Source organism: Camelina sativa, chromosome 16 (genome assembly GCF_030686135.1).
Source record: "Camelina sativa cultivar CO46 ecotype springtype chromosome 16, ASM3068613v1".
Lineage (NCBI taxonomy): Eukaryota > Viridiplantae > Streptophyta > Magnoliopsida > Brassicales > Brassicaceae > Camelina > Camelina sativa.
Genome location: NC_141895.1, coordinates 27,049,116 through 27,074,378, shown reverse-complemented (window position 1 = coordinate 27,074,378; position 25,263 = coordinate 27,049,116). Strand labels below are relative to the sequence as shown.

Genomic DNA, 25,263 nt, shown 5'->3' with positions numbered 1-25,263 from the left:
CTGAAACCTCTCTACCAGGAACTGTGGAAAACAGACGCTCCACCTAAACTTCATCACTTTCTTTGGAGATGTTCGAGTAACGGTCTGTCAGTAGCTGGGAACCTCTCTTACAGACACTTGGCCAAAGACAACACCTGCATTAGATGTCCATCTTGTGTTGAGACTGTTAACCATCTACTCTTTCAGTGTTCCTTTGCACACCTAACTTGGGCTGTCTCTTTCAATGTTGTTGAGCAAAAGGAAAAAAAATGGTTCTGAAAGATCTTATGTAGGTTTTTAAGCACAGAAATGTTGGTCTGTCAATTTATTCGATACATATATGTTTGCTAATATAATAAGCCGAAGCTTTTTAGTTTTGACATCATGCCGAAGCTTGTTAAGGAGAAAAGATGAGTATGTGAGAAGGCTGAAGAGTAAAGTTGGAGCAGATAATGTCTTCACTCAACTTGTGAAAAACCTCCACCAGTCTCGGCCTTTGTCCTACCAAACGAACAGAGTTTGCAACTGAAGGATCTTCACATACGAAACAAAAAAGACTAATTTGGTTGAGATTCAGGCTTACTTGTGATCTGAAGGATTTGGTCTGATCTCATAAACAATTGTCGCAACAACATCCCTTTTCAACTGTTAAGACCAAAAGGTTTAACTTAACCAACTGCAATACCGTATGATAGTAGCAGCATTTATATACAAACTTACCTGGGTTGCTTCACCTTTGAACCCGATGTAACGTATTTGGGTTGTGTCACCTCCAAAACTCTCAGGGAAATGCAATGTGATGTTTCCAACACTCTGGAATTTCGAATACCTAATCAAAGCGCACATTCTGATCAGACATCTCACTTTTGACCATTTGAAGAGAAAGCATATATATAAATCAGTGAAGGACTACGCTCGATTCATATAGAGTTCTTAAGATTCATTACATAAAGTATGTAGAGATTATGTTACAACCCAGTGAAACGATATAAGTGTAGAGAAAAACCTGGTCTGGTATTCTAAGACTCCTTGCAAATTTTCAGCTAACTCCCATTCCTACAAAAAAAACTCACAAATGTATCAGCATAAGTGCATTTCTTACAGTAAGCAAAAAAACTCACAACGGAATACCTGAACGGCTTGCATACTCTCAACATCTGAGAAGTCAATCCCTTCACGATTGATAAACCTAGTTTTGAGACAATAATCAGCTCTTTTGTCTTTCTGTAATGAAGGAACCGTATGCATAATTCATACATATACATACAGGAAAAGGGTTGTTTAAACATACACTCTCAACTTAGAAGGACTTGTTCCTTCAGGGCCACCAACAATTGATATGCTTTTGATCTTGACGTCTGATGTGAATCTATAATAATCATGACAATATGAACATAAATGAGCTGCACATCCAAAAAGTACTAATAATTTCCACAGTAAGAAACATGGAATACCAAGCTTCAGTCAAGTTAATAATGATCTGAAGTCACTATATTTCTAAACACAAACAAATAACATCGGTAGGAAATTTGAATTAACAGGTCGGAAACAAAAGAGGAACAACAAATAGCTAACATACGGTACAAAAACAAGCAATTCAGGGTCTCCCTCATTGCTCTCCAAATGCTCCTGTAGGCAAAGAAAAAAAAAACAAATACCAGTTCTTTTAGACATTATCATACACAGAGTACGGAATATAAACATATAAACTGAGAAAAGATACATATAATTTAAGGATCCACCACCAGCCAACCATGATATTGGTTAATGGCTTATAAACAAAGTAGGCTCTCTTATCTAAAAAGGCTAATTTTTTATGGGAGGTAAAGGAAAAATATGATAGGGGCTTAGCTCTTATGGAATCATATAAGGGTTGCCTAGCGATTGAGGTTACAAGCACAGTAGTGTATAAGTAGTATCCCCCACAATGAATACACAACTGTCCTTGCAACCTCAATCACTAGGCAACCTTATATGATTCCTTAATGGCACGTATTATCTTCTGATACCCAACTTACTAGCCTACAAGCCCCACTTGGTACTGAATCCTTAAGTAAAGGTTTCATTTGTTTCTTCAAAAGAAGATGCAAAACATAAAAGCTATTGTGAAGATTTTGAAGTACCCCGGAAGAGTGTAGTCGCTGTTCCCAAGCTTTGAAGACTGATTTTGCACTTCCGGAAACAGATTCATTCAGAGCAGTAACCTGAAACCAAGTTTATACACAACTAGTTCTGTATCCGAAACCCCTTAAATCAAAAACCTCACAAGTCCAGTATCAATTGTTGAGATTCGTTAACCTAGAACTGGAACTGCCTAATTACAGACTAAATGTGATGAGTGGAGATTTTCAAAAACCATATGATTGTAGAGAGAGGGAGGGAGAGAGACCTTGGAGAGATCAATGTGTTTGTAGAGAGACCAGTCAGAGGAACACTCATGATCCTCGCAGTTGTGATCATGCGTACACGACATCTTTCACCAATTCGGGACTCGTCGTCGCGTCGGCTAAACAACAACAATAATAATAATAATAATAATAAATCTCGCCAAGAATTTTCGAGAAAGCAATTGAAGGAGAAAAGAAGGTATCATCAAACTAAACAAATATCATCGGTTCGGTTCACTTAAAAAAGGCCGTCAAAAAAAGAATCAGGCTAAACCGTTGTCGTATTAATTAGCTTGTGAAAACGCAGCGTTTCCTTATTATTTTCGTCGGGACCAGTGTATAATATAAAAGCCAATTTGATTTGGTTTCACCAAAACAAATAAATCTTATATAGTTCATTAATTTCACCAAAAATCAAAGTTTTTTTTTCTATTTAGATATTTAATATCTCAAAAGTTTTTTTATTAGAATAAATAATAGATGATGTATTTAAATCGTTGATAGATTCAAATCGGAGACTGTTCAATTGTTATGGAGTTACTAATCGGATTCGAATCCAAGTTCGATCGGCTACAAAACACATCCATTACCAATAGACTACATCAACACAGTCTTGTAACTATGTAAACAGATTATATATATATATATATCTATTTAAACACAATGATTATAATTTAATATTATTGATTAGTAATTCTATAACAGCCTAAGTCTTTGATTGGAATCCATTAACGAGTTAGATATAAGATTTTGTATGACACCAATTTAATACATTGATGATTTTTATTTCAACCAAAAATCATTAGGTATTAAACATATAAATCTAAATAACTTAAAATTTGTTTGGAGAATTTTTCTCGTTTTAGTTATAATCGATTAATTTTTATGACTAGTATATAATTAACTTGAACAAATCTACCATAGTTCGGTTTTGGAACTTGATCTCAAACTCTTCTCGTAATCCTCAAACGCACGTTCTAAAATATAAAACAAGTTCTAGCTTTGTCCAACAAAAAAAAGTATATTGAATCTCAGATTTTTTGAGCCAGTTCGACACTTAACATTATTTTCAAAAATACTTGTTTCTTCTATCACTTTGACAATGCTTTATTATACTAGCCCGATTTTGGGCATGTCCCTTAGATGCATCACGTGGCCCTTTATATGTTACTGAATTTGTTTTATTGTAAGTCCTAAATTTGTTTATTGAGAGTTTTTGACGGATCCTAAAATCTGAAATTGACAATAGTTATTTTTACACACATGACAACAAATGCACAAGACCAGAAAACTTATTTGAACATTATCGAATCTTTAGAAAACACAATGATAGATATCTCGCATGCTCGGATCGTTTCAACAATAATCATTCCGGCAAAAGAAATTATTACATTTAAAACAAATTTAACTTTAAATTTTGATATGACTAATATACTTGAAAAATTCTGTTGTGGCAATCAAATAAAATCTACAAGTTTCGAAACTAATAAATGGACTGCCTCATTTCCACTAATGAACAAAGATTTACATAATTGTAACGATTTAAAGAAAAGGATCACCGGGAACAAATTAAGTGTGATAGCTTCACAGTGTAATTTACGTTATACACTACAGAAACCAACAAACAAAAAAAAAAAAAGACAAAACATGTGTATGCATGATTTTAATGCTTCTCTTTACCTTTTTTCCGCAATGCAACAAAACTACATTCACTTTTCATCTTTATAAGAGGAAAGGATCTTATGTTTCCACAACCTTGAATTGTCCAGCAATCAGATCATAAGTGAAAATGTGCCAAATGGCAAAGATGAAACTTAAATTAGGTAAATTAATTACAAGTGTTAGGTTTTATTAGAAGCAAACAAAAAGATAGAGTTCTCCACAAATATTTATTAATAAAAATGAGTATACTAATATAACATCCTATTTTATTAAATATTTAAATATATATTTTTCTCTACATTTGGTGTTATTTAGTTATAATTGACCGGATTTTCCGATTTGAAAGTCAGAAAATTCTCGTAACTCATTCTACTTTCATTTATGTTTTTTAGCCACATGTTTGCCTTTTCTCAAAAGAATGTATCCCTAATTATGTTCATAGATGACAAAAACATATCGAAAACAATATTTATATATCAGAATTGTTTTTAAAAATGATATAATAGAAAATAACATATTTTTTTTTTAAAAAAAACTTTTACTTTTGGCTTAAACAGATAAGCTTTGATCCTACCCACAAAAAATCATAACATATAACTATATAAGCTTTGACTGGTAACATGTTCTGCTGTCGTACAAGTACAACCGTGTTTAATTGGTAAGTAGAGAAATGCCATGGTGGTACAAATTAGTGTTCATCCTTTTTTTTATAGTATTATCTTTTTACCCTATTTTTTTTTACAATATGATTTTTTGTACTGTGGTATTTATATACAACCAAAAAATACAAACAAATAGTTTTTTTTTAATAATAAAAACAGAATAATGTATACTTATAAAACCTCTATTAAATTTGTACTTGCGTGTATAGACAGAACAAGTAAATGGGCAGGCATTAGGTTGGCATCAGAAAGATTCATTGTTTATAAATAGAAGGCCCCGCCTCCCAAGATTCTTATCCACGTCACCTTCTTTCGCCGGAGAAATATCACCACCACCAACACAATGACCCGCGTAGCCGTCTCCTTTCTCGCCCTCTTCCTGATCTCTCTAGTCGCCGCTGCCGCCTCCTCTGATAACATCATCAGACTTCCTTCTCAAGCTTCTAAGTTCTTCGGCCCACCAACTCAAGAGAACGACGATGGTTCTACTAGGTGGGCTGTTCTCGTCGCCGGATCCAGCGGATACTGGAATTATAGACATCAGGTATCGATGTGATTCTCTCTCTCTTTTGATCATTTCGAAAACTTCACGAAATGGGGTGGGGGGGGGGGGGGAGGCGGTTTTTTAGGATTTTGCTGTTTATTTAATTTTACATTTCTGTTGATCATATCCAAATTACGAAATTGCGGCGCAGTTTATATCTTACGAGATCATTAAAGAATTTGTCAAATTTTGAGCTACAAGTTCTTGTAATAGTTGAATCTTTCTTAGGGTTGGTTGGTCAGCCTAAAGTTAGTTTGGTGGAGAGACTAATGATCAAATGTTGCAGGCGGATGTTTGTCATGCTTATCAGCTTCTAAAGAAAGGTGGAGTGAAAGAGGAGAATATTGTAGTGTTTATGTATGATGATATTGCAAAGCACGAAGAGAATCCAAGACCTGGAGTTATTATTAACAGTCCTAATGGAGAGGATGTCTATAACGGAGTTCCCAAGGTTTTTGTTTAGATTTTTAGCTGCGGTTTATGGATCTTTGTAACGGCTTTGTGATTTGATTTGTTTGGGGTTTTGCTTGTGGTAGGATTATACTGGAGATGAAGTTAATGTTGATAACTTATTTGCTGTGATCCTTGGAAACAAAAAAGCTCTTAAAGGAGGAAGTGGTAAAGTTGTAAATAGCGGTCCAAACGATCATATTTTTATATATTATAGCGATCACGGCGGCCCGGGAGTGCTTGGTATGTTCAACCATTTTTTTCTTCTTGAAGTTGAAGTTTTTTTGAGAAAAGTTTGATGACTTTGACTCTCTATGTTTATGTTCAGGGATGCCAACTTCTCCATATCTATATGCAAAAGATCTAAATGATGTCTTGAAGAAAAAACATGCTTCTGGAACATATAAGAGCTTGGTACATTGACAAGATTCTTACTGATAATGCTTAATTTGTCAGCTACTTGTGATTTGGCTTGATCATATTCTCGTGAATGCAGGCGTTCTATTTAGAGGCTTGTGAGTCAGGAAGTATTTTTGAAGGCCTTTTACCAGAGGGTTTAAACATTTATGCCACAACCGCATCAAATGCAGTAGAAAGCAGCTGGGGTACTTATTGTCCTGGAGAGGATCCTAGTCCTCCTTCTGAGTATGAGACCTGTTTGGGTGACTTATACAGTGTTGCTTGGATGGAAGACAGGTATTCTTTAAGAAACTTTTAAAATATGACAAGAATATATAGTATTCTCTGTGTGATCCTAATTCCTTTGCTTTCAATTCACACAGTGATAAACACAATTTACAGACAGAGAGTTTGCACCAGCAATATGAACTGGTATATGCTTCATGTTTTGTATATTTGTGATTTAAGTTTTGTCTGGAACTCTTTCGAGTGAGAACTGTTTGTGCATTGAGCATTAAAACGAATAGTTATTGTTTCAGGTGAAAAAGAGGACTGCAGGCACTGGTTCATCTTATGGTTCTCATGTCTTGGAATTTGGAGATATAGGACTCAGCAAGGAGAAGCTTGTTCTTTATATGGGCACAAACCCAGCCAATGAAAACTTCACCTTTGTGGATGAGAATTTATTACTAAGGCCACCTTCAAGAGTTACAAACCAGCGTGACGCTGATCTTGTCCATTTCTGGGATAAGGTTTAATCCTACTCTCTTTGCTTTTCGGCGATATCTATGAAAAAATATTGTATGTGGTTACTTAACCTATATCAAAGTGATTTTTTCCATGTAGTATCGAAAGGCACCAGAAGGTTCTGCAAGAAAAGTTGAAGCTCAGAAGCAAGTCATTGAAGCAATGTCTCACAGACTCCACGTCGACAATAGCGTTCTATTGATTGGGAAACTTTTGTTTGGTTTGGAAGGTCCTGCGATACTAAATAAAGTCCGGCCTTCTGGAAAACCACTTGTGGATGATTGGGACTGCCTTAAATCTATGGTACTCTTTTGCCTCTCATTAAAAACTTTGCTATTTAAGTTCTTGCATAAAGGTTTGGATAAACTCTATATGGTTAGTATTAAACAATGTCTTTAGATGGTCAAAGCCAATGATAAAGCTTTCTTGTCATGATGACGTCATCTCTTTCATGTGGTTGTTAGGTGAGAGCGTTCGAGAGGCACTGCGGATCGTTGTCTCAGTACGGAATAAAGCACATGAGGTCGATCGCAAACATATGTAATGCAGGCATTCAGATGACGCAGATGGAGGAGGCAGCGATGCAGGCCTGTCCGTCCATCCCTGCCGGTCCTTGGAGCTCTCTCCACCGAGGATTCAGTGCTTGATCCTCATCTCCCCATCAGTGTTTGTTTATATCCGTGTATGATGATAATAACATCTATGTATATCTTAATACCCGTTATAATCCTTCCTATGTACACAAGTTGATGTAAATATTGTATGCTTAAGTTATTGGTGTGGGTCTCAGAGATATAAGAAGAGTGATTGTAAGTATTTTCAGATAATTCTAATATGCAGTAAAAGCAACGATAAACGTTTGTGTTCTAGTGATTTCAAGACTTTTTAAGACAATTAACATACATAAATGAGGCTCACATAATACGTTTACATTGGTACATATATTGAGAATAACATCTATCACACTTTTCTACTTTGGTAAAATACATATCTGAGTCGCAAACAGAATACAATACGGATAGAGGAAGCTTAAGAGTTCGAGGATGGGTCATAGCGTTTACGTTCTTCTTGTATTGACCGGAAAATCCTGGCAGCATTCTCACTTGCGAGCTTCGCATTGTGAGGTACAACCTTTATCACTCTCGTCACTCCTCCATCTCTTGTTGTCTGAGTAACAGTTGTTCTGGTTGTCGTTGTGGTTGTTGTCATCATATCCTCAGGTTCGTTGTTGATATTGTTGCTGTCATCAATGGCTGAGAAGGGCCGAAAGGACTTGTTACCAGCGATACCCTCAACCCCACTTGGACTGCTTCCTGTACTCCCTTGCCTGCTCTTTCTAGCCCGAGGGTAAGACTTTGTTAGCTGTTGCTGTTCCTGTGCAGCAGCTTCATTAACCGAGCTCTGTTGTTGGGTGTTCTGAAGATTTCCGGGATACACAAACTGATTCATATGCTCATTGGGTTGTTGTTGGTGTTGAAAATTTCCAGGATACCCAAACTGATTCATATGCTGCTCATTGGGTTGTTGTTGCTGATGATGTTGTTGTTGTTGGCCTGAGCAATAAGGGTTCATCATGGTGGGCATTATTCCATATGGAGGGAAGTAGCCACTACTAGGATGAGGTGGGAATCCAATGCCCGGGTGATACTGAGGCATTACCATGGGTGGAGGCATAAAATGACCATAATACCCTCCTGGATGCCCCATACCTGGGTGAGGCTTGTATATCAGCCCTTCAGAAGGTGACATTACAGGGATCAACCATTGCTGATTTCCCGAGGGAGGAGGCTGAGGAGGAAAGCAATATCCATTTGCAGCTGGTGAAGCGGGTGGGTTGTTCGGGAAAGGCATATAGTTGGATTGTTGATGATGATGACCTTGGTTTGACAACCTCCCAACAACGTTCTCAGCTGAGCTTTCCATTTTATGTTGGTCAGTCTTCTCCGAGTCGCCCCTTTGTTTGACGACAACATGTGGTAGAGGAGGCTTTACCATAAATTCTGACGGAACGAGCTTCTTCACTGGATAGCTTTTAGCAGAAACTTTTCCAAGAAAGTTTATCTCATCGAGCAAAATATCCGGTGATGCAGCAATAAGTTTTTGAACCTGATTATTACAGAATTAAAGCACAGTTGAATACGTCTGTTTCAGCTATAAAATAAACAAATATTCACTGAAACATAAGAGAAATTTTCGAATGACTTTACCTTAATCAGTCTGTGCAACTCAAATAGTTGAACCGCAAATACTCTTTGTTGACTGTAATGAGAAACAGAGTCACGTCAAGAAGATGAACCGTTAAAGGAAAGATATAGTTTCTGTTGAAGACGAGATAGGGAAAAGAAACAAGCATAAATAGCTAATCAGCAGTGATAGAAAAGCAAAGTAATACGTCCACGGACACGTTAGGCATAGATAACCAGAAAACTTTCAAGAAAAATAGATATAAATATCTAAATTGAAGATACATGATGCAAGGGATGGGTTTATTGAAATCTAGCTTACAGTGCAGCTTAATGTGAATCTCAGATATTTAACAAAAAGCAAGAAACAAAACTTGTTAACGTTTGGTCATGAACCCTGAAACCTTACCATAGCTAAGAGAACATTGAACCTTAAATCTGAGTTATGGAGTCTAAAATCCATAGAAACTCTGTAGTTCACAACCACACTAAGGATCCTCTTAAGCAATAGCAAGAAGCAACTATAATTCTGCATCGTCGTAAGACTCAAAAGTAGCTTAATGTATGGTTAACCAAAACTTAGATCCCGTAATTCTCAGAAAAACATTCCCCTACCTGGTTCAACCCCTTGAATGACAAGTAGGGAAAATGTCCAAGATGACAGTGCAGAATTAAAGTAATACCAAACCGAGACAGGGACATGTTCCAACAACCAGATGCAAAGAAGACATAGTATAAAGCCATGAACTGTCTCGGCGGGAACCTTGCACAATGTATGTCAATAGAGAATGTCCCTCCCTGCTATAACATGATCCAACGTGTTAAATGCGTTAATATGCTACCAAGGGCTCTTCAACTAAACATATTATAGGACCGTTTTAGAAGCAATCAGTGGCCTCTCCACTATAGAACCATCACTTCTCAAGTAAAAACCCAAAATCTGTTCTCCCAAAATTAGACAGAGTAGATAACCGAGTTATAAAGTTATAATTATACATGTGAACCAGCGATCGTTAATCATGAAAAAGAATTGTTGGAAAGTGTTCTAGTAAATGTACTGATAGTTAAATATGCCCTACCACAGTCCTCCATGAAAATAGCAAAAAACAACAGAGGAAAGCTCCAGTAAAATTATGCAACAAAGCTTAAGTATTAACTTCTTGCTAGCAGAAAAAAGTCGGTATCAAAGAAGGAGATGGATAAAAAGACCAGAAAATATATAATTTAGTCAACCAAAGTGTAAATTTCTGGTGAACTTACTTGGCAATAGCTTTCCTTGCTCTCCAGAAACGTTTTTGACCTAATACTCCCACAACGTCATCGGGAGTGACATCTACGCTGGATATAGAATCCACCATCGAATCATCAGAAACATCATCACTTGCATCTTCATTTATCTGCTGCAGAGAGGCGCATCCTCTGCTTCTGCTGTATTCACGACCAGTATCAATGTCTTCAGGACTTCCATGATCCTCTTCTAAATGACTTTCCGTTGCCAAGTGAGATTCAGCTCCATTATCAGTGTCCATCACACGTGTTGCGCCACCATCTCGGTATAAACGATTTTTAGACTCTTGTCTTAAGGAAGCATTACCATCATTTACTCTGTCATAACTCGATGCTGATTTTTCGAGATTCATTCCCTCAGTGACTGATAAATCTAAAGAGATTACAAAGCCACCTGACTTTGTATTCGCCTTGACCTGCTCCCTACCCTCAAGGTTCGAAAAATTAACCAAACATATGTTTTGCTTTGAGCCTGGGCGATTCACTTCTTGAAATTGAGTGGAGTGACGAGAGCTAGGTGCCACCAATGGGGTGTGTTTTTCCTTCTCAATACAACTCTTGGTTCTGCCATGACCCTGAGATCTTCTTGAGTTGATAAATACTGGAACTGCGAACTCTTCTTCCTCTCTCACTATTTTCCTCTGATCATGTTGTGCCAAAGACCTCACATTTTCCATAAAGGACATTTGGGATACACAGTTCTCAGTTGCTTCGTTTGCAGCTGAAGAATCAAGATGCCGGGAAGATAAGTTTCTTTCCACACCACAAGACTGCAGAAAGGAGGGTTAAAACGGATTATTCCCCATGTCTTTATCAAGTAGAATACAATAACCAGTAGCAATCATGAAACTTCAGTACATAAAAAATCTTTCACAAGAGAAAAACTAAAAGTACTGTTAAATCATCAACATCCAGATCCAACCTTACATTACAAAACAAATCAAAAGAGCAAATCCCGCTAAAGTCAAAAACCTACATAAATGTCATGAAAACCATAATCTTCTACTGAAACTATTGGTAACAACAAGAAAGTTAGTTTAAAAAGATAAACCGCTCTGGTCATCCACACTAAGATACATTCGTGTCCACTATACCCTGATTTGTGCAAGTGAATTCAATCCCAAAAGTTCAATCAATAAGCGGAAGAAGTTATTATGAGCTTATAACACTTGAAACACTGATCATTCAACCCCTACCCCTACTCTTTCATTTAAGCTATTTAACATCAGTTACCACAACTGGAAACAACTATTGCTAAAAAAAAAACAAAGCAATACCTGACTACCAGGAGGATGAACCAAAGTGGTTGTGCTACTACGGGAATTATGAGATAACGAGGCATGATCACCAAACCTCTGAGAAGGGATACTAAGCTGCTCATAAAGAGCCATCTTGTTTCTAGGAGGAGCTCTAGGCCCTCCTTTATCAGCATCATTCACATGAAGCCGAGGAAACATAGGTTCCAATATCTTCTCCTCATCTTTCCCTCTCTTCATAATACAATTTCACAAACTTTGCTTCTCAAAAATAACCTAACTTCACACCGAATTTAGCAACAACAAGCTTCAATAATTGAACCTAAAAATCGAAGAAGACACCAAATTTAGCAAAAACAAGCTTCAATAAAACAAACCCACCAATCAAATGAAATAACTTAACCCACCGACTACGATAGAGATCTCTCTCTCTAACCAATCAGAGAAGGAAAAAAAAAAAACCAAGTAAAGAGAAATCAAAGAAAGACCCAAGTGAGTTCAACCTGCTAATCGAGTAATAGAGACGGTGAAGTGAATCAAGGTAGAGATGATAGTTAAGCAGCCAAAGGAACAAGATTGGCAAGGAGGAAGAAGAAGATGACTTGTTGAGAGAGAGAGGATAGAGAGGAAAGGGGCAAAAAGAGATAGGAAAAGTGGGGTCTAGAAGCAGAGAGAGAGGATATCTTTGGAGATATCATTTCATAAATCCCATTTGGACATTTTCACCACCGGAAAGTGCGTGACAACGTGGACTCCTTTTGTAATATGTAATCTTAAAAAGTAAAGAAATCTTAAAAACCTCATCCAATACATCACTTTTTTGTTGTTTTTTGTAAAGAATATGAAAGATGACCATATTTTCTACCTAGTTTATAAAGAATAAAATCAAAGCTTTGTAATCTAGAATAAAGATTTGTTTTCAGCTAAGATATAGCCTGTTTTTTCTCTGTTTTTATTTCTAAACAAATGAGTAGAGTCATCAAGTATTACAAATTTACAAGATGAACTAATCTATAATTTTCAAAACTTGAAAACATCTTATAGTATAATTTTTTTTTTAAACATCTTATAAAATGGCAGAAGTTTTATATATTTAATTAGTTAAAAATATTATACAAAATTAAATGTAGTTTAAATACTTACTTGGAAATCATATAAAGATGTAGTGTTTGGATTATATTGTTTTGTATTTATGATGTTTAGTATAATTATGAATTATGATGTTGTTTTGTATTTATGATGTTTAGTATACTTACTTAGAAAAAACTTTGTGTTTTTATCCTCGACCTGTATCCAAAACTTCATACTCTTCTGTTGCCAATAAATCTTTTCATCTCGGTATGTCTCTTTCAATTTCTTCTCTATAATATGAATTTTTGCTTGAGAAATCGTTTTGCATCTTGTAGGGCTACCTTTAACGAGGCGATGAGGGATGGACCATGTGGAACATTCTTTTTCCGCCACCAAGAAATGGAATTCCTACAATTCTTAATCTTATTCACAAAAATCAGGACCCAAAATTTTTTTTGTGTGATTCCACTGTGACTCTATTGCTCCATTAAGCCACTCTTTACCTAACCACCTCTTATCAAATCAGAAAGTCTTAGCACACCTCACATTAGATGTTCCCCAAGTTGTTAAAATTGGACAATGATCAGAACCAATCATATTTAAATAATCTATTATTGACTGGGAAAGAGACAATGCCAATATTCATTACCTAACGCTCGATCTAACCGACATCTAACAATATGATTATTTCGCCTATTACCATACCATGACAGTTGTTCACCATAACAAGGAAACCCCAACATTCCACAGTGATGAATCATAGGAATAAAAAGCACAAAAGAAGAGATCGATTGCAACGCTTCATCTTTTTTCGTGATTTCTAGTAAGTTCGTTAAAATCTCCAATCATGAACCAAGGGTCCTTCCTAGAAGATTCTATTTGAATTAATTTACCTCAAACTCTCTTCCGAAATTAAGGAACGAGATCACCCTAAACAAAAATATAAAAACACCAATTGTTACCCAAATGAACCTTAAACATCAATGAAACGATCATAATTATAAAAAATATCAAATTTTATTTCATCGTTGTAAAACAAAGCTAATCCTCCACTAGACATACGTCGTTCAATAGTATACAAATTATTATAATCAACCTTATTCTAAATTTTTTAAATAAAAAATATATTATTTTTTTTGTTTTGGATAAAAATAACTAAATAAGCTTATGCAAGTTATCAACTATTATACTATTTTTAATATAGTTATCCAGTATAGTTTTTTTTTTTTTTCTTTTTTCTTTTTTTTTTTTCTTTTTTTTTTTTTTTTGGGGGCCAAAATCAAACAGATGACCCAAAAATGAAAAACCAATGTACCAGTTACCCTTTTTTATCACAAAACTCAGGAATTCTTCAAGTTGTGATTATCTTCAACCCGTCCGTTGGCGAATCTGCTCCTCTACTCTGATCGAAATGGCTTCTTCTTCTCCAACTCAGCGTACTCACGTCCCAATTCCTCCCGACCCACCACCACCAGGTCCCCTTTTTCTTTTTCAATTTTGCTTCTCCATACTCCAATTTCCTGATTCTTAACTCGATTATACCAAGTTACGCTACTACTAATCATCTTCATTTGTTAACCGTAATCGATCTGCTTCATCCCTCAGATTCCCCTAAATAATTGATTTTGGTATCTAATATAAAACTTCATTTCTGATCGAAATATGTCTATCAATTGATTGAATATATACATTTTTTTTTTGTTTTCTTTCCTTTTAACTCTTGTTTTGATTTGAAATGTTTTATAGAAATGTTTGAGTATGGATTAGATTACATACTGAAACTATACACTGTTTGTTAGTTTTTTGGGTTGAATGCAAGAAGTAGTAGATTTTTGTTATAGATTTCTTGTCTCTCATGTCTGAGAGTTTTATTCTTGCAGGAGGAGGTAGGTCACTGACACAAGAAGCCAATGAGCCACCAGTGCCCATATCAGTTTCCTCTCCGAGTGGGAAACGAACCAGAGATCCAGAAGACGAGGTCTACCTCGATAACCTTCGCTCCCAGAAACGTTATCTTAGCGAGGTTTGTTTTTTTATTCTGGTCTTCTTTGCTCCGTAACTCAGTTGTTTGATGGGTTCTGAAATCGCCATTTACAGCCTACTTTTTCACTTGAACGCTTTCTTTTCTTGTGGGATGGTGGTTATATCATATCTGTTAAGTCAGCGGATTTTGCTTTTCTATCTTAACAGTGTTTAAATTTGGCCAACATCTTTCTCGTAGATAATGGCTTGCAGTTTAAACGGACTAACAGTCGGGGACTCACTTCCTGTCAATATGTTAGAGTCTCCAGCTCGGTCTGAGAGCTTTCTTTATCACAGGTTTGAATATCTCTCACCCTGATTTTGTGTTTGATCTTGTTTTGTTTCTGTCTCTCGATCCTTTGTTTGAAGTTTGATACCAGGAGATTCAAGCAGGCTCTAGTAGTGTTTTTAGCTCATTAGAGACTTTGGAGTGGCGCATTTGTTGTTGAATATGGTTGTGAAGTTTTAACATATCTGATCATTATGTGTCGTACATTAACACAGATGATTTACCATTACAATACTCTCCCATGTCGGAAGACTCAGACGAAGCAAGATTCTGCGAGGACCCAACAACAACAACAACAAGCACTTGCTCATCGCAACCCGAGAGCCGCCCAACGAGTCCAGTTTCACCATATCGATACCAAAGACCTCTTTCTTCAACAAACTCACCACTCCTGTCATCGTCAACAATCCCACTCCATTCACATACATGTCCTACCTCCATGAGCTCCAATGCAACAACAACAACCACTACTACTACTACTACTCCACAGTCTCGCCATAGAGGATCAGACACAGAAGGAAGGTTTCCATCATCGCCCAGCGATATCTGCCATTCAGGTGACTTGAGGAGAACCGCTCTACTCAGGTCTGTTCAAATGAGGACACAACCATGTGGCTATACTTCAAGTTCAGGGCCAAACAATATTGACGTTGAAGAGAGAATGTGTTCTAAGTCTATGGAAGAAGATAGAGGCTATAATAGAGGGGAAGATATATCTTACACTGAAGTCTCTAGCAAGAGCAAGTCTTGTAAAGCATTGGACATGAGACTTTGTGAAAAGTGATCAAAGAGGCGAACGAATAGCCAGCCCTTTTCCATTAACAATACTAAATTGTTGATTATTATTTCTGTGTGCAACTAATTTTTAATTATTCAAAGTAATTAATACTATGTGTTAAAAGTTTTGATCAAAACTATTATAGGTTTAAAATTGAAGTACAAAGTTTTTTAATAATACCAATAAAAAGTTTATATATATGTATATATATATATATTATATATATATATTTTTTATTATAGCCAAAGCCCAAGCACAGGCCCAAATACCATCGTTCTTTAACTAAACCCGATTCGGTTAGGGAACCCACCCGTCGGGTGAATCTGGACAGTCCCCTCAAATAAAAGTTGTGAGAGCGCTGCTTCGACGCTTTGATCGAAATGGCGTCGTCTTCTCCAACTCAGCGAGCTCACGTCCCGATTCCTCCAGAACCAGGTCCATTCTTCTTCTTCAATTTGCTTCTCTATCCCTCAATTCGATCTTTTATCGTTTCAATAAGCTTTGCACTACTTGTAATTATCTTCGTTGTTTCTATTGCGATCGATTAGCTTCCCTGTTCCTGATTTCACCGCATTCGATCTGCTTTATCCCTCATAATCCCCCAAATAATTTGTTTTTTTTTTTTGCTTTCGCTTTTGAATCAATTGATTGAGAATAAACCGATTCGATGCTAACGTTACTTCGTTTCTAATCGAAAATGTGAGTTAAGCCGTCTATTTTGGCTTGATTCTGGGAGAGTTTAGGTTCGGAGTTTCAAGTGCTTCGTTATTGCTTTCTTACAATGCATCTTATGAGAGATTTTTGTTAATTTCATTTTTGATTTGAGAATTGTCTTATGAGTTGGATTTAGATCATCTACAGTATCTCTGTTTGCAGCTTAGATTTTGGTTTAATTTGTTTTTTTTCATCTAAAATTTCTTATGGAACTGTGGAATATTCGTAAAGATGAATGCATGACTTGGATAGATCATTACAGTTTCTGTGTTTGCAGCTTGGACTTTACTACAAACTAGACATGTTAGTTATGTTACATTTTTTTGCAATTTGTTTGTATTTTGACTATGTAAGTAGTGAAAACTGTCATAAATCTTTAGTCTCATCTCTGAGTTTCACTATGTAGGAGGGAGGCCACTGACACAAGAAGCTAATGAGCCACAAGTTCCGATTCACATAGTGAAGGATCCTTTGCAACTTCCTGCTGATTTCCTAAACCCTTCTCCCGAAAAGAAATTGGTCATTGGTTTTGACTGTGAGGGTGTTGACCTCTGTCGACATGGAAAACTTTGTATCATGCAGGTATGACCCCTTTTAACTAGAATTTTAGATTCTTTGTTCAGTAGTTTGTAATTCTAACTGAAGATTCTTGTCTTGGCAGATTGCATTCTCTAATGCAATATACTTGGTTGATGTCATCGAAGGTGGCGAGGTGCTTATGAAAGCCTGTAAGCCTGCACTCGAGTCTAATTACATCACAAAAGTTATTCATGATTGCAAACGTGACAGTGAGGTGTCTGAACTATTTTTGTTTACTTGGTATTGTGCTCATGACATATTTATAATTCGTGACAACGTCGCTTTAATTATTTTTCGTACTATAGGCCTTATACTTTCAGTTTGGGATAAGGTTGCACAATGTTGTGGACACTCAGGTACGTTTTCTGTGTGACATGAAAAGAATCTCTTGCCTTAGACTATTTCCTGCCTAAGTAACCTTGGTCCTGATTTTCTTATACTATTTTCTGGTTCATAGATTGCTTATTCTCTGATAGAAGAGCAAGAAGGCAGGAGAAGACCTCTAGATGATTACATATCGTTTGTTTCACTCCTTGCTGATCCACGTTACTGCGGTACATTTTATATTATCATGTTAGTTTTTATTTATGATTTACCTTAAATATTTAATCCTCGCGGCATCTTGTTCTGGGCGTGAATATACTGATTTCAGCTGAGCAAATGTTTATGCAAGTTCGACCTTATCTATAGAGCCTGCTTTTTGGAACTTCTTGTTCTGGTTCATATCTTGCACCTTGAAATAGTGATATTGACATTTTTCCTATCATGTGGTGGTGAATCAATCACTTTGCTTTTGTTTATTCGGTTTAGGCATATCATATGAAGAGAAAGAAGAAGTTCGTGTGCTCATGCGCCAGGTTCATTACATTTCTACTACATCTTTGCTAGTGTTTAAACTCAAATTATGCTTCCACAATAGATAATGAGTTGTTTGTGTTGCCTTAATCTTTCAAATTTAGGACCCAAAGTTTTGGACATACAGGCCAATGACTGAGCTTATGATCCGCGCAGCTGCCGATGATGTCCGCTTCCTTCTGTATCTCTATCACAAAATGATGGGAAAACTAAATCAGCGGTCACTGTGGCATCTAGCTGTTCGTGGTGCGTTGTACTGTCGGTGTCTCTGCTGCATGAACGATGGTGATTTTGCTGATTGGCCGGCTGTTCCTCCAATTCCAGGTTTGTGCGTACATTAAGAATGTAGTTCAGGACATAACTAGGTTACTCTCTGCGGTCAGTGAAGATATAATAAAAATCTATAGACAGAAAGATAAATAGACTAGTGATGTTAGCTTTCATTGGTATACTGATTGTAGTTGGACTTTTGAGTATTGCAGATAACCTGAAGTCAGAAGATGAATGTCTCGAAGAAGAGATCCTGTCAGTGCTTGATGTTCCACCAGGAAAGATGGGACGTGTGATTGGAAGGAAAGGATCATCAATTCTCGCCATTAAGGAAGCTTGCAAGTATATAAACCATTTCGTTTTCATGTTGTAGTAGTGCTAACAAGACATTTGATATCTGACTGTCATATAACACGAGTGATTTTTTTCGTCTAGCAGCGCGGAAATTCTAATTGGAGGGGCAAAGGGTCCACCTGACAAGGTTAGTCTTATTCCATTGGGGCACGCGATCTCAACATAGTTCCAATGTTTAGCTATAAATGAGAGATTGGTGGAACCCAAAGATGTAATAAGGTAAGTGTTTTGTGGAAATGGGTTTGGTGCAGATATTTGTGATTGGACCGGTGAAAGAAGTGCGTAAGGCGGAGGCTATACTGAGAGGAAGAATGATAGACTATTGAAGGAAATGAGGGCCCTTTGTAATCTGTCTCATTGCCCCCTACCAAAAAAACATTAAACCCTCTTTAAACTTGGAAACTCCATGGTTCAGTACGGACCCGAGAGAGTCCCCTCTTCAATAAAAGTTACATCATTAACTTAATACTGGAACTTACCATTCCATTTCCCTAAAGGGACTTTATAGTTTGATGAAACCAAAAAAGACCATATCAGCTGTGGTTTATTGGCAAATGCAAAAGTAGTTTATCTGATGAGTAACGTTCAACCCATCAATTGGTTTCTACGCCCGCTCTGTTCCCTTTAGTGTTAGTGAAACTGATAGTTTAATTACGTTTTGTAGGGTTGATGATTCGTAGTCTAAATTAGTGGTTTTTAGTACGAGTAATTTCACTTTTTTGTGCAAATTAACAATTGATCTTTTAAAATCTAAACGCTATGTCTTACTACATCTATTAGAGTTAGATATTGTGTAAAAGTCTTATATTTAACAATAAATCATGTACAAGTACAAGTGCTTAACCGATAACTCGTTTATGTCCCACGCAACGTAAATTTTTTATGTAGACAGTATATGTAATTCTTAATTACTTCTAACCTTATTTTTTTGTCATCTTAATTTTATTAATAATCCCAAGAGAAGATATACAATACAAGAGGCCACGGACAATATCCCGTGGTCTAAATATAGAATAATAGTGAAAATAGAATAACATGCTACCAATTTTAAGTTCCAATTTGTTAAATGCATCCTTTTTAATTTATAACATTTTGCTACATTTATCTTGTCTTAGAAGTTAGAAGCTATAAGACAATATTTAACTCTTGCTATTTGAAAAACATCTAAACATATACACATGCTCCATATACTATAAGCTCTAACCTATTATACTATTTTCACTATAAAAATAGTGTAACTATATTCAAATTGAAATTTAATATACCAATAGAATTGGATTTTCAAAGTGTTTTTAGTAATTTATCGTACCTATTTTCTCTCATTCTTTGTTGAATACTTTTGTCTATTTGACTGTGTAATCCACACTTAAAATAATACTAACTAAAGCTATTTTTAAACGTTTAATCATTTTTGACCTACTATTATATTTTTACTCGAAAAATAGATTTAACTCTACTCAGAGTAAGATTTAAAATACGGGAAAATCACATTTTAAACCTTCAAAATGTCATTGGATAATACTTTAAACCTTCAAAAAATTTCACTAGCAATATAAATCATCAAATTAATTTTAGTAAGGCTCTAAACCTCTAAACTATGATTTTTGTTTACACCGCCCCACGAAACGACAGAACCGTAACGACCATCACGGAATAGATAACTGCCGTTAGTAGAACCGTTAACTTCCATCATTTTTTTTTATATAACCACTTGCCATAATGATTGTCTCACGTGTTTAAAATTCAAAATCCTCGTAATTTTTATTATGAATTTCGTTTCTGAAGGTCCGAATGGTGACTGCTTATTTGGTTGTGCGGAGAAAGCGGTTTTTGAGTGCGGTACGTATCAACTGCGGTATATGCGGTTTGCGGGACAAGTGCGGTTTATACAAAATAAGAGGTACATAATGATATTTGATTGGTGAAAAACTATTTGTGGTTCAGTATTAATTGTGTGAATGGTAAAAAAGGAAAAACGGTGCGGATTATATATTATAAATAAATTTATTAATAATTAGTATATTTGTATATTATTGTATGTTATGAACTATTTTAAATTAAATATTTAATAAACACTATCTGTAGTAAATATATGTATCTATTTAAAGATTAATGAAATATATATAACCTACTACTACTATAACAAATTTTTAAATTGCAAAACAAAATAAGAAATATTGAATCATATATTTAATTGTTATGAGTTTAAACTAAAAAAAATATCTCTTATAGATTTCATAAGAGTGTTAATATATTATATATAAGTATATTCTAATTAAATTATTGATACAAAAATAATTTAATTAAACTATTATTATTTGAACTAAAATTTATTTGAACAACAAGATAATAATAGTAGTAGTACCCATTAGTGTGGAAAAAAAAAATTGTAGTACCGATTAGGAAAAAAAAAACAGTACAGCTCACCTTAGTAAATGTTGCAAGCCTATAAACAAGGAAATATTTTTTTTTTTTGGGTTCAATCGTGAGTGTTTTTTGGGAAGTGAGTTAAAATAGGGAAAGTGGGATAAATTTGTTGTGATTTTTGAGATATGCATATCCGTATATATAGCTTATTTAAATTAAAAAAAATCAAAAAAATAACTGTTGATTGCGGATTTGTAGTGGACCGCTACATATCAGACACTTCTAGTATAGAAAAGCGGCCCTGTGTTAATTGTGCCCCAAAATCCGCGATTTTTTTTTTTTTTTTTTAAAAAACGCAAATTTGTTTTAAATGTGTTGAATGGTGAATTTAGTATATTTAAAAAAAACACACTTTCAAAACCGCATTTAAATGGTTACCATTCATAGCCTAAATGTGTTGAATAGTGACTTTAGTATATTTAAAAAAAACGGACCTCCAAAACCGCATTTAAGTGGTTACCATTCATAGCCTGAGTTTGATGAACGAAAACAGAGTGTTAACTTTTACTATTTCCCGTAAACAAAAAAAATCCAAAAATATAGATAGATGATAATGTCAAATTGTCATACATGAATTCAAAAGCAAACAAAATCTCTATATAAGTAAAAGTAACCATAGTCATAATAGAGAGTGAATAAGGTAGTTACTGGTCACAAAAACATGGTGCCTATTGCTCAGATTCTGTGTTACGTTCTTCTTGAGGTTTTGGGTTTAGGTTAGACCTATCATAAACTCGGTCTCCAAACACCTCAAAAGGTCGATCCGTGAATGGACTCCAAAATGTTCCAACACCTTGTGGAATTTTACTAGTTTTTCTAATCTTCAATGGTCTCCCTCTTCTAGCTTTCTTCACATGTGGCTGCACTTGATTTGATAAGATTGAAGGCTGAGGAGCACTAGAAGTAACAAGAGTTTGTGGGCTTGATTCACCAACTTGTATAGAATGAGAACTACTTTCGGCTAAAAGAGTATTTCTTCTTTTTCTTGGCTTTGTGGGTGCCTTGGGATGACTCTGAAACATACCAAGCAAAGAATGATGACTCATAAGATATATCAATGAAAAATAATAATTAAATGTACCTCATCTATAAGCTTCCTCCCTTTACCTCTTCTCTCGTCATCCCATTGTTCCCATTCTTCATCTGACTCTAGTGGTGTATCTGGATATTCTGCTTCTTCCTCTACAACACACTCTTGCTCACTATCTTCATCTTCTCTTTGTTCTTCTTCTTGTTCTTCAAGATTTTTGTATGATTCTTTATCTGTTGTTGCTCTCAAACCTTCCTCAAATAGTGACTTAAACCTTTCATCTTCACCACCATCTCCAGCATCTAAAACCACATCATCTCCATCATCAACTATCTTAGTCACAGCTATCAAAGTTTTTTCTCTTCCACCAACCACATTCTCATTCATCACAGCCACACTCTCTTCTCCACCAGCCATATTTTCTTTGTCCCCATCATCATCTAATTCAGCCTCATATCCTTCAGCAGACACATTGTCAAATATTTCATCTTCAGATTCCAAGCCTTCTTCATCCTCTTTTGGCCTTATCAACTTCTTCATCAGCACTACTATAATCCTTATAATTTTTATCTTCTACCATGTGTTGATCTTTGCTACCTGGAGGATAAATAAATGAATCCTGCTCAAGAAAAATATCAAGCTCACCTGTTCTTTTTCCTAGATTACGAAGGTCAACCATATCAACGTCACTTGTGGGATCAAACAAATACTGTAAATCCTTCATCTCCTTCTTTCTCTCTTTGTACCAAATGAACCTAATCGGTTCTCTGTTTTTTGCCTCCGTAATACAGAAGTCGTCAAATTTCTTCCATAAAATCTCAGAAACTCTCCAATGAACTGTCTTAGAACCCATTTCTCCACTGTACGTATAATCTTCTCCTTCTCTGTTCACAGTTCCTCCAAAATGGATATTAAGTTTTATTGTGGTTTCACTGTCACTGTAGAAGAAAAGTTGAAATTAGAAACCCAAAACTGCATGTAATTAAAATTGAGAAATTTAGAAAAATAAACTTAAAATTCTTAGCAGCTTACGTACAAAGCTAATGTGAAAACAACCATCAACCAATCAGATTTTTCCAAACAAATGTGATTTTCTCTATAATCTTTTCACATACAAACATTGTCGAAAACTTAAGGGGAAAGGATGCTGGCAATCATAACACAAAAACTCCCCAATTTAATTTTGATTATGTGAATCGAAATTCAACACCCAATTAATATTTTAATCGAAACATTTGGTACCACAAAGAGACAAAACAAACTCGTTTGACCCCCGGAATGATTTTTTTAAAACAAAAACTATTGAATGAACAAACCTTTCAACTAATAATTCAAACTGGAGGAGAAGAAGCGACACTTACCCCATTCCGACTCGGAAGCTCCAAAATCTTCTCCGATTTTACTCAAATTCACGTTTTCACTTTTTTTTTTCTGGATTTTGATTTTGAACCCTAACTCGATTTGGGGGTTTTCTTAATAAACTATATACACAATATTCTTTTTTTTTTAAATACACGTTCTATTTTTTTTTTCTCAAAATATACTTATATTGATCTAAGACTGATCAATACACAATTCTTCATGGAGCCATAGAGGCTTGATTACAGATTCAGCATAAAAAGAGGAATCAATACATCCAAACTCTGCTAACAAATGAGCTGATTTATTACAGGATCTTCTTGTAAAAACAGAGGTAAAGAATTGGAATTTAGAAATCCATAATTTTAAATCAAAAAGAATGTTTATGAGCTGTCTGTGTCTCTTTCCACCATTGATGATGTTTATTAGAACTTCACAATCTCCTTCTATAATTATCGATGTGTATCCTCTGATCCAAGTCTGTTGTAAAGCTACAAGCATAGCTTTTGCTTCTGCCTCCAGTGGAGAGGAAGTATGTGGTAAACGAATTGCACCCCAAGCTAAAGCTGAACCTAAATTGTTTCGAATAATCCATCCGCCAGATGCTTCATGATTATGGTTGTTATATCTAGCATCAAAATTGCATTTCACATAGTCAGCTGTTGGCGGTGGTCTCCACTTATCAAGATTTGTTTCATCTCTTCTCTGATTCTGTTGTGTTATGCGATGCGTTAGTTCATAGAATTGTTTCTCATCTGATTTTGACCATAACTCAGTTTTTGATGGATCTCCCTAATGTTATTAAAAATCACATTATTCCTTGCTTTCCAAATTCTCCATAATAAACAAATGGGTAGCATTGATTCAGCATTTAAGATTGTTGTATTGAGAACTGAAGTAACAAGAGTTAAAATGTTCTCTTCCGCCTCATTTGCTAGATTTTCTATGTTAATATGAGGGGTACTTGAAAAGCGCCAGACCAGAAGTGCAAAAGGACATGTGAATAAAGCATGGTTGATCGTTTCCTCTGCTTGATGACATCTAGAACATAACGTATCCAAGTTCATACCACGGGACCGTAGCCGATATAAGGTTGGAAGACTTCCTGAGATTATTCGCCAAAGAAAGTGTTTTAACTTTGGAATGATTGGTAATCTCCAGATTCTGTGTTTAAGATCAGGTGAACCATGCGGTATGTCCGGTGGGATATCACACGATAGAGGATCATGTGTTAACAGACAGTAGCCTGATTTTACAGTGTAGTCACCCGAAGGACTGTAATTCCATATGATAGAATCCGGTTGATCAGTTTGTGAAAGAAACATTTTTTTGATTTCATCAATATCTTCTGGTCTGATTGTTGTTCCAAGTTTAACCATATCCCATGATCTTGCTTGTCCCGAAACTAACATGAGAGTATTTATAGTGTCGTTGTTTCCATCGTTGATAGCAGTGATTGGTCGTGGAGGATGTGAATCGAGAACATTGTCTATGCCTTATCTTATCGTTTTTCCATCACCAATGTTAAACCTTGATCCTTTTTTTATTAGAGAGATGCCAACTAAAATAGATGACCAACCATAAGATTGATTTTTCCTTGGTTTAGCTTCTAACACCGTTGTGTCTCTATAATAGCGAGCCTTCATTATTTGTGCAAACAATGAGTTTGGATATTGAATTAGACGCCATGCTTGTTTAGCTAGAAGAGCATCGTTAAATTTTTCAAGATCCCGAAAGCCTAGTCCCCCCCTCTTTTTTTGAGAATTGCAGTTTTTTCCAAGCTATCCAGGGAATTCCTCTGTGCTGAGCATCTTTTTCCCACCAATATTTCATAAGTATAGATTCAATGTCTGTTATAACACCTTTAGGGAGTTTAAAGCAAGACATAACATATACAAGCATAGCTAAAGCAACTGATTTGAGCATTATTTCTTTGCTTGCTGGGGATAGTTTCCTCGC

General features: G+C 35.7%; 5 protein-coding genes and 1 pseudogene across 18 annotated transcripts; 2 read left to right on the top strand and 4 right to left on the bottom strand.

Annotated features, from left to right (window-relative positions):
• Positions 1 to 249: 249 nt before the first annotated feature.
• LOC104752232 (uncharacterized) lies at positions 250 to 2,592 on the bottom strand. 2 transcript variants are annotated; one of them, XM_010474321.3, is made up of 9 exons: positions 2,369 to 2,592; positions 2,103 to 2,183; positions 1,559 to 1,608; positions 1,271 to 1,348; positions 1,111 to 1,168; positions 986 to 1,035; positions 700 to 808; positions 563 to 624; positions 250 to 480 (listed from the first exon to the last, which is right to left on the bottom strand). In XM_010474321.3, exons 1-9 carry the CDS (start codon positions 2,450 to 2,452, stop codon positions 438 to 440), a joined length of 615 nt encoding a protein of 204 aa, XP_010472623.1. In that variant the 5' UTR covers positions 2,453 to 2,592; the 3' UTR covers positions 250 to 437. The 2 variants fall into 2 exon arrangements, with proteins under 2 accessions (XP_010472623.1, XP_087347343.1); XM_087491217.1 differs by lacking the exon at positions 563 to 624 and having other exon boundaries at positions 250 to 513; positions 2,369 to 2,574.
• Positions 2,593 to 4,619: 2,027 nt separating this feature from the next.
• On the top strand, positions 4,620 to 7,699 carry LOC104752230 (vacuolar-processing enzyme alpha-isozyme). The gene is made up of 10 exons (XM_010474319.3): positions 4,620 to 4,686; positions 4,900 to 5,234; positions 5,521 to 5,685; positions 5,771 to 5,927; positions 6,013 to 6,098; positions 6,181 to 6,380; positions 6,467 to 6,515; positions 6,623 to 6,835; positions 6,930 to 7,133; positions 7,295 to 7,699. The coding sequence occupies exons 2-10, from the start codon at positions 5,034 to 5,036 to the stop codon at positions 7,475 to 7,477; spliced, it is 1,458 nt and encodes a 485-aa protein (XP_010472621.2). The 5' UTR covers positions 4,620 to 4,686; positions 4,900 to 5,033; the 3' UTR covers positions 7,478 to 7,699.
• A 13-nt stretch (positions 7,700 to 7,712) lies between these two features.
• LOC104752231 (protein EARLY FLOWERING 3) lies at positions 7,713 to 12,459 on the bottom strand. Of its 7 annotated transcripts, none has more exons than XR_015584297.1 (6): positions 12,060 to 12,358; positions 11,578 to 11,878; positions 10,274 to 11,070; positions 9,423 to 9,814; positions 9,038 to 9,089; positions 7,713 to 8,936 (listed from the first exon to the last, which is right to left on the bottom strand). XR_015584297.1 is itself a non-coding variant. In XM_087491213.1 (6 exons), exons 2-5 carry the CDS (start codon positions 11,794 to 11,796, stop codon positions 9,043 to 9,045), a joined length of 1,101 nt encoding a protein of 366 aa, XP_087347339.1. In that variant the 5' UTR covers positions 11,797 to 11,878; positions 12,060 to 12,358; the 3' UTR covers positions 7,713 to 8,936; positions 9,038 to 9,042. The 7 variants fall into 7 exon arrangements, 3 of the variants coding, with proteins under 3 accessions (XP_087347339.1, XP_087347340.1, XP_087347338.1); XR_015584296.1 differs by having other exon boundaries at positions 9,629 to 9,814; XR_015584299.1 differs by having other exon boundaries at positions 9,423 to 9,811.
• A 1,466-nt stretch (positions 12,460 to 13,925) lies between these two features.
• Positions 13,926 to 18,954, top strand: LOC104752228 (uncharacterized). 6 transcript variants are annotated; one of them, XR_015584294.1, is made up of 11 exons: positions 15,996 to 16,151; positions 16,837 to 17,012; positions 17,092 to 17,223; positions 17,315 to 17,365; positions 17,467 to 17,563; positions 17,662 to 17,727; positions 17,820 to 17,866; positions 17,969 to 18,188; positions 18,347 to 18,476; positions 18,573 to 18,615; positions 18,740 to 18,954. XR_015584294.1 is itself a non-coding variant. In XM_087491211.1 (10 exons), the coding sequence occupies exons 1-10, from the start codon at positions 14,039 to 14,041 to the stop codon at positions 18,812 to 18,814; spliced, it is 1,032 nt and encodes a 343-aa protein (XP_087347337.1). In that variant the 5' UTR covers positions 13,957 to 14,038; the 3' UTR covers positions 18,815 to 18,954. The 6 variants fall into 6 exon arrangements, 4 of the variants coding, with proteins under 4 accessions (XP_010472620.3, XP_087347337.1, XP_010472619.1 ...); XR_015584295.1 differs by having other exon boundaries at positions 18,570 to 18,615; XM_087491211.1 differs by lacking the exons at positions 15,996 to 16,151; positions 17,662 to 17,727 and adding an exon at positions 13,957 to 14,102 and having other exon boundaries at positions 16,840 to 17,012.
• Positions 18,955 to 21,395: 2,441 nt separating this feature from the next.
• On the bottom strand, positions 21,396 to 23,437 carry LOC147926002 (uncharacterized; annotated as a pseudogene). The gene is made up of 3 exons (XR_015584824.1): positions 23,307 to 23,437; positions 21,997 to 22,883; positions 21,396 to 21,928 (listed from the first exon to the last, which is right to left on the bottom strand). The product of XR_015584824.1 is annotated as an uncharacterized LOC147926002 (transcript).
• Positions 23,438 to 23,499: 62 nt separating this feature from the next.
• On the bottom strand, positions 23,500 to 24,683 carry LOC147926001 (uncharacterized). The gene is made up of 2 exons (XM_087492837.1): positions 24,285 to 24,683; positions 23,500 to 24,096 (listed from the first exon to the last, which is right to left on the bottom strand). The coding sequence occupies exons 1-2, from the start codon at positions 24,681 to 24,683 to the stop codon at positions 23,500 to 23,502; spliced, it is 996 nt and encodes a 331-aa protein (XP_087348963.1).
• Positions 24,684 to 25,263: the final 580 nt, after the last annotated feature.

Coding starts and splice junctions, on each gene's coding strand:
- LOC147926001 (XM_087492837.1), bottom strand. CDS start 24,683: ATGGTTAAACTTGGAACAACAATCAGACCAGAAGATATTGATGAAATC. Junction 24,097..24,284: donor CATGTCCTTTTGCACTTCTG/GTCTGGCGCTTT, acceptor TAATAACATTAG/GGAGATCCATCAAAAACTGA.
- LOC104752228 (XM_087491211.1), top strand. CDS start 14,039: ATGGCTTCTTCTTCTCCAACTCAGCGTACTCACGTCCCAATTCCTCCC. Junction 17,564..17,819: donor TGCTGATCCACGTTACTGCG/GTACATTTTATA, acceptor TATTCGGTTTAG/GCATATCATATGAAGAGAAA. Junction 17,867..17,968: donor TTCGTGTGCTCATGCGCCAG/GTTCATTACATT, acceptor TTTCAAATTTAG/GACCCAAAGTTTTGGACATA.
- LOC104752231 (XM_087491212.1), bottom strand. CDS start 11,796: ATGAAGAGAGGGAAAGATGAGGAGAAGATATTGGAACCTATGTTTCCT. Junction 9,090..10,273: donor GCAAGGAAAGCTATTGCCAA/GTAAGTTCACCA, acceptor TTCTCATTACAG/TCAACAAAGAGTATTTGCGG. Junction 8,937..9,037: donor AGTTGCACAGACTGATTAAG/GTAAAGTCATTC, acceptor TGTAATAATCAG/GTTCAAAAACTTATTGCTGC.
- LOC104752232 (XM_010474321.3), bottom strand. CDS start 2,452: ATGTCGTGTACGCATGATCACAACTGCGAGGATCATGAGTGTTCCTCT. Junction 2,184..2,368: donor AACACATTGATCTCTCCAAG/GTCTCTCTCCCT, acceptor ACTTGGTTTCAG/GTTACTGCTCTGAATGAATC. Junction 1,609..2,102: donor AGCGACTACACTCTTCCGGG/GTACTTCAAAAT, acceptor CTTTGCCTACAG/GAGCATTTGGAGAGCAATGA.
- LOC104752230 (XM_010474319.3), top strand. CDS start 5,034: ATGACCCGCGTAGCCGTCTCCTTTCTCGCCCTCTTCCTGATCTCTCTA. Junction 5,686..5,770: donor TCTATAACGGAGTTCCCAAG/GTTTTTGTTTAG, acceptor TGCTTGTGGTAG/GATTATACTGGAGATGAAGT. Junction 6,099..6,180: donor CTGGAACATATAAGAGCTTG/GTACATTGACAA, acceptor TCGTGAATGCAG/GCGTTCTATTTAGAGGCTTG.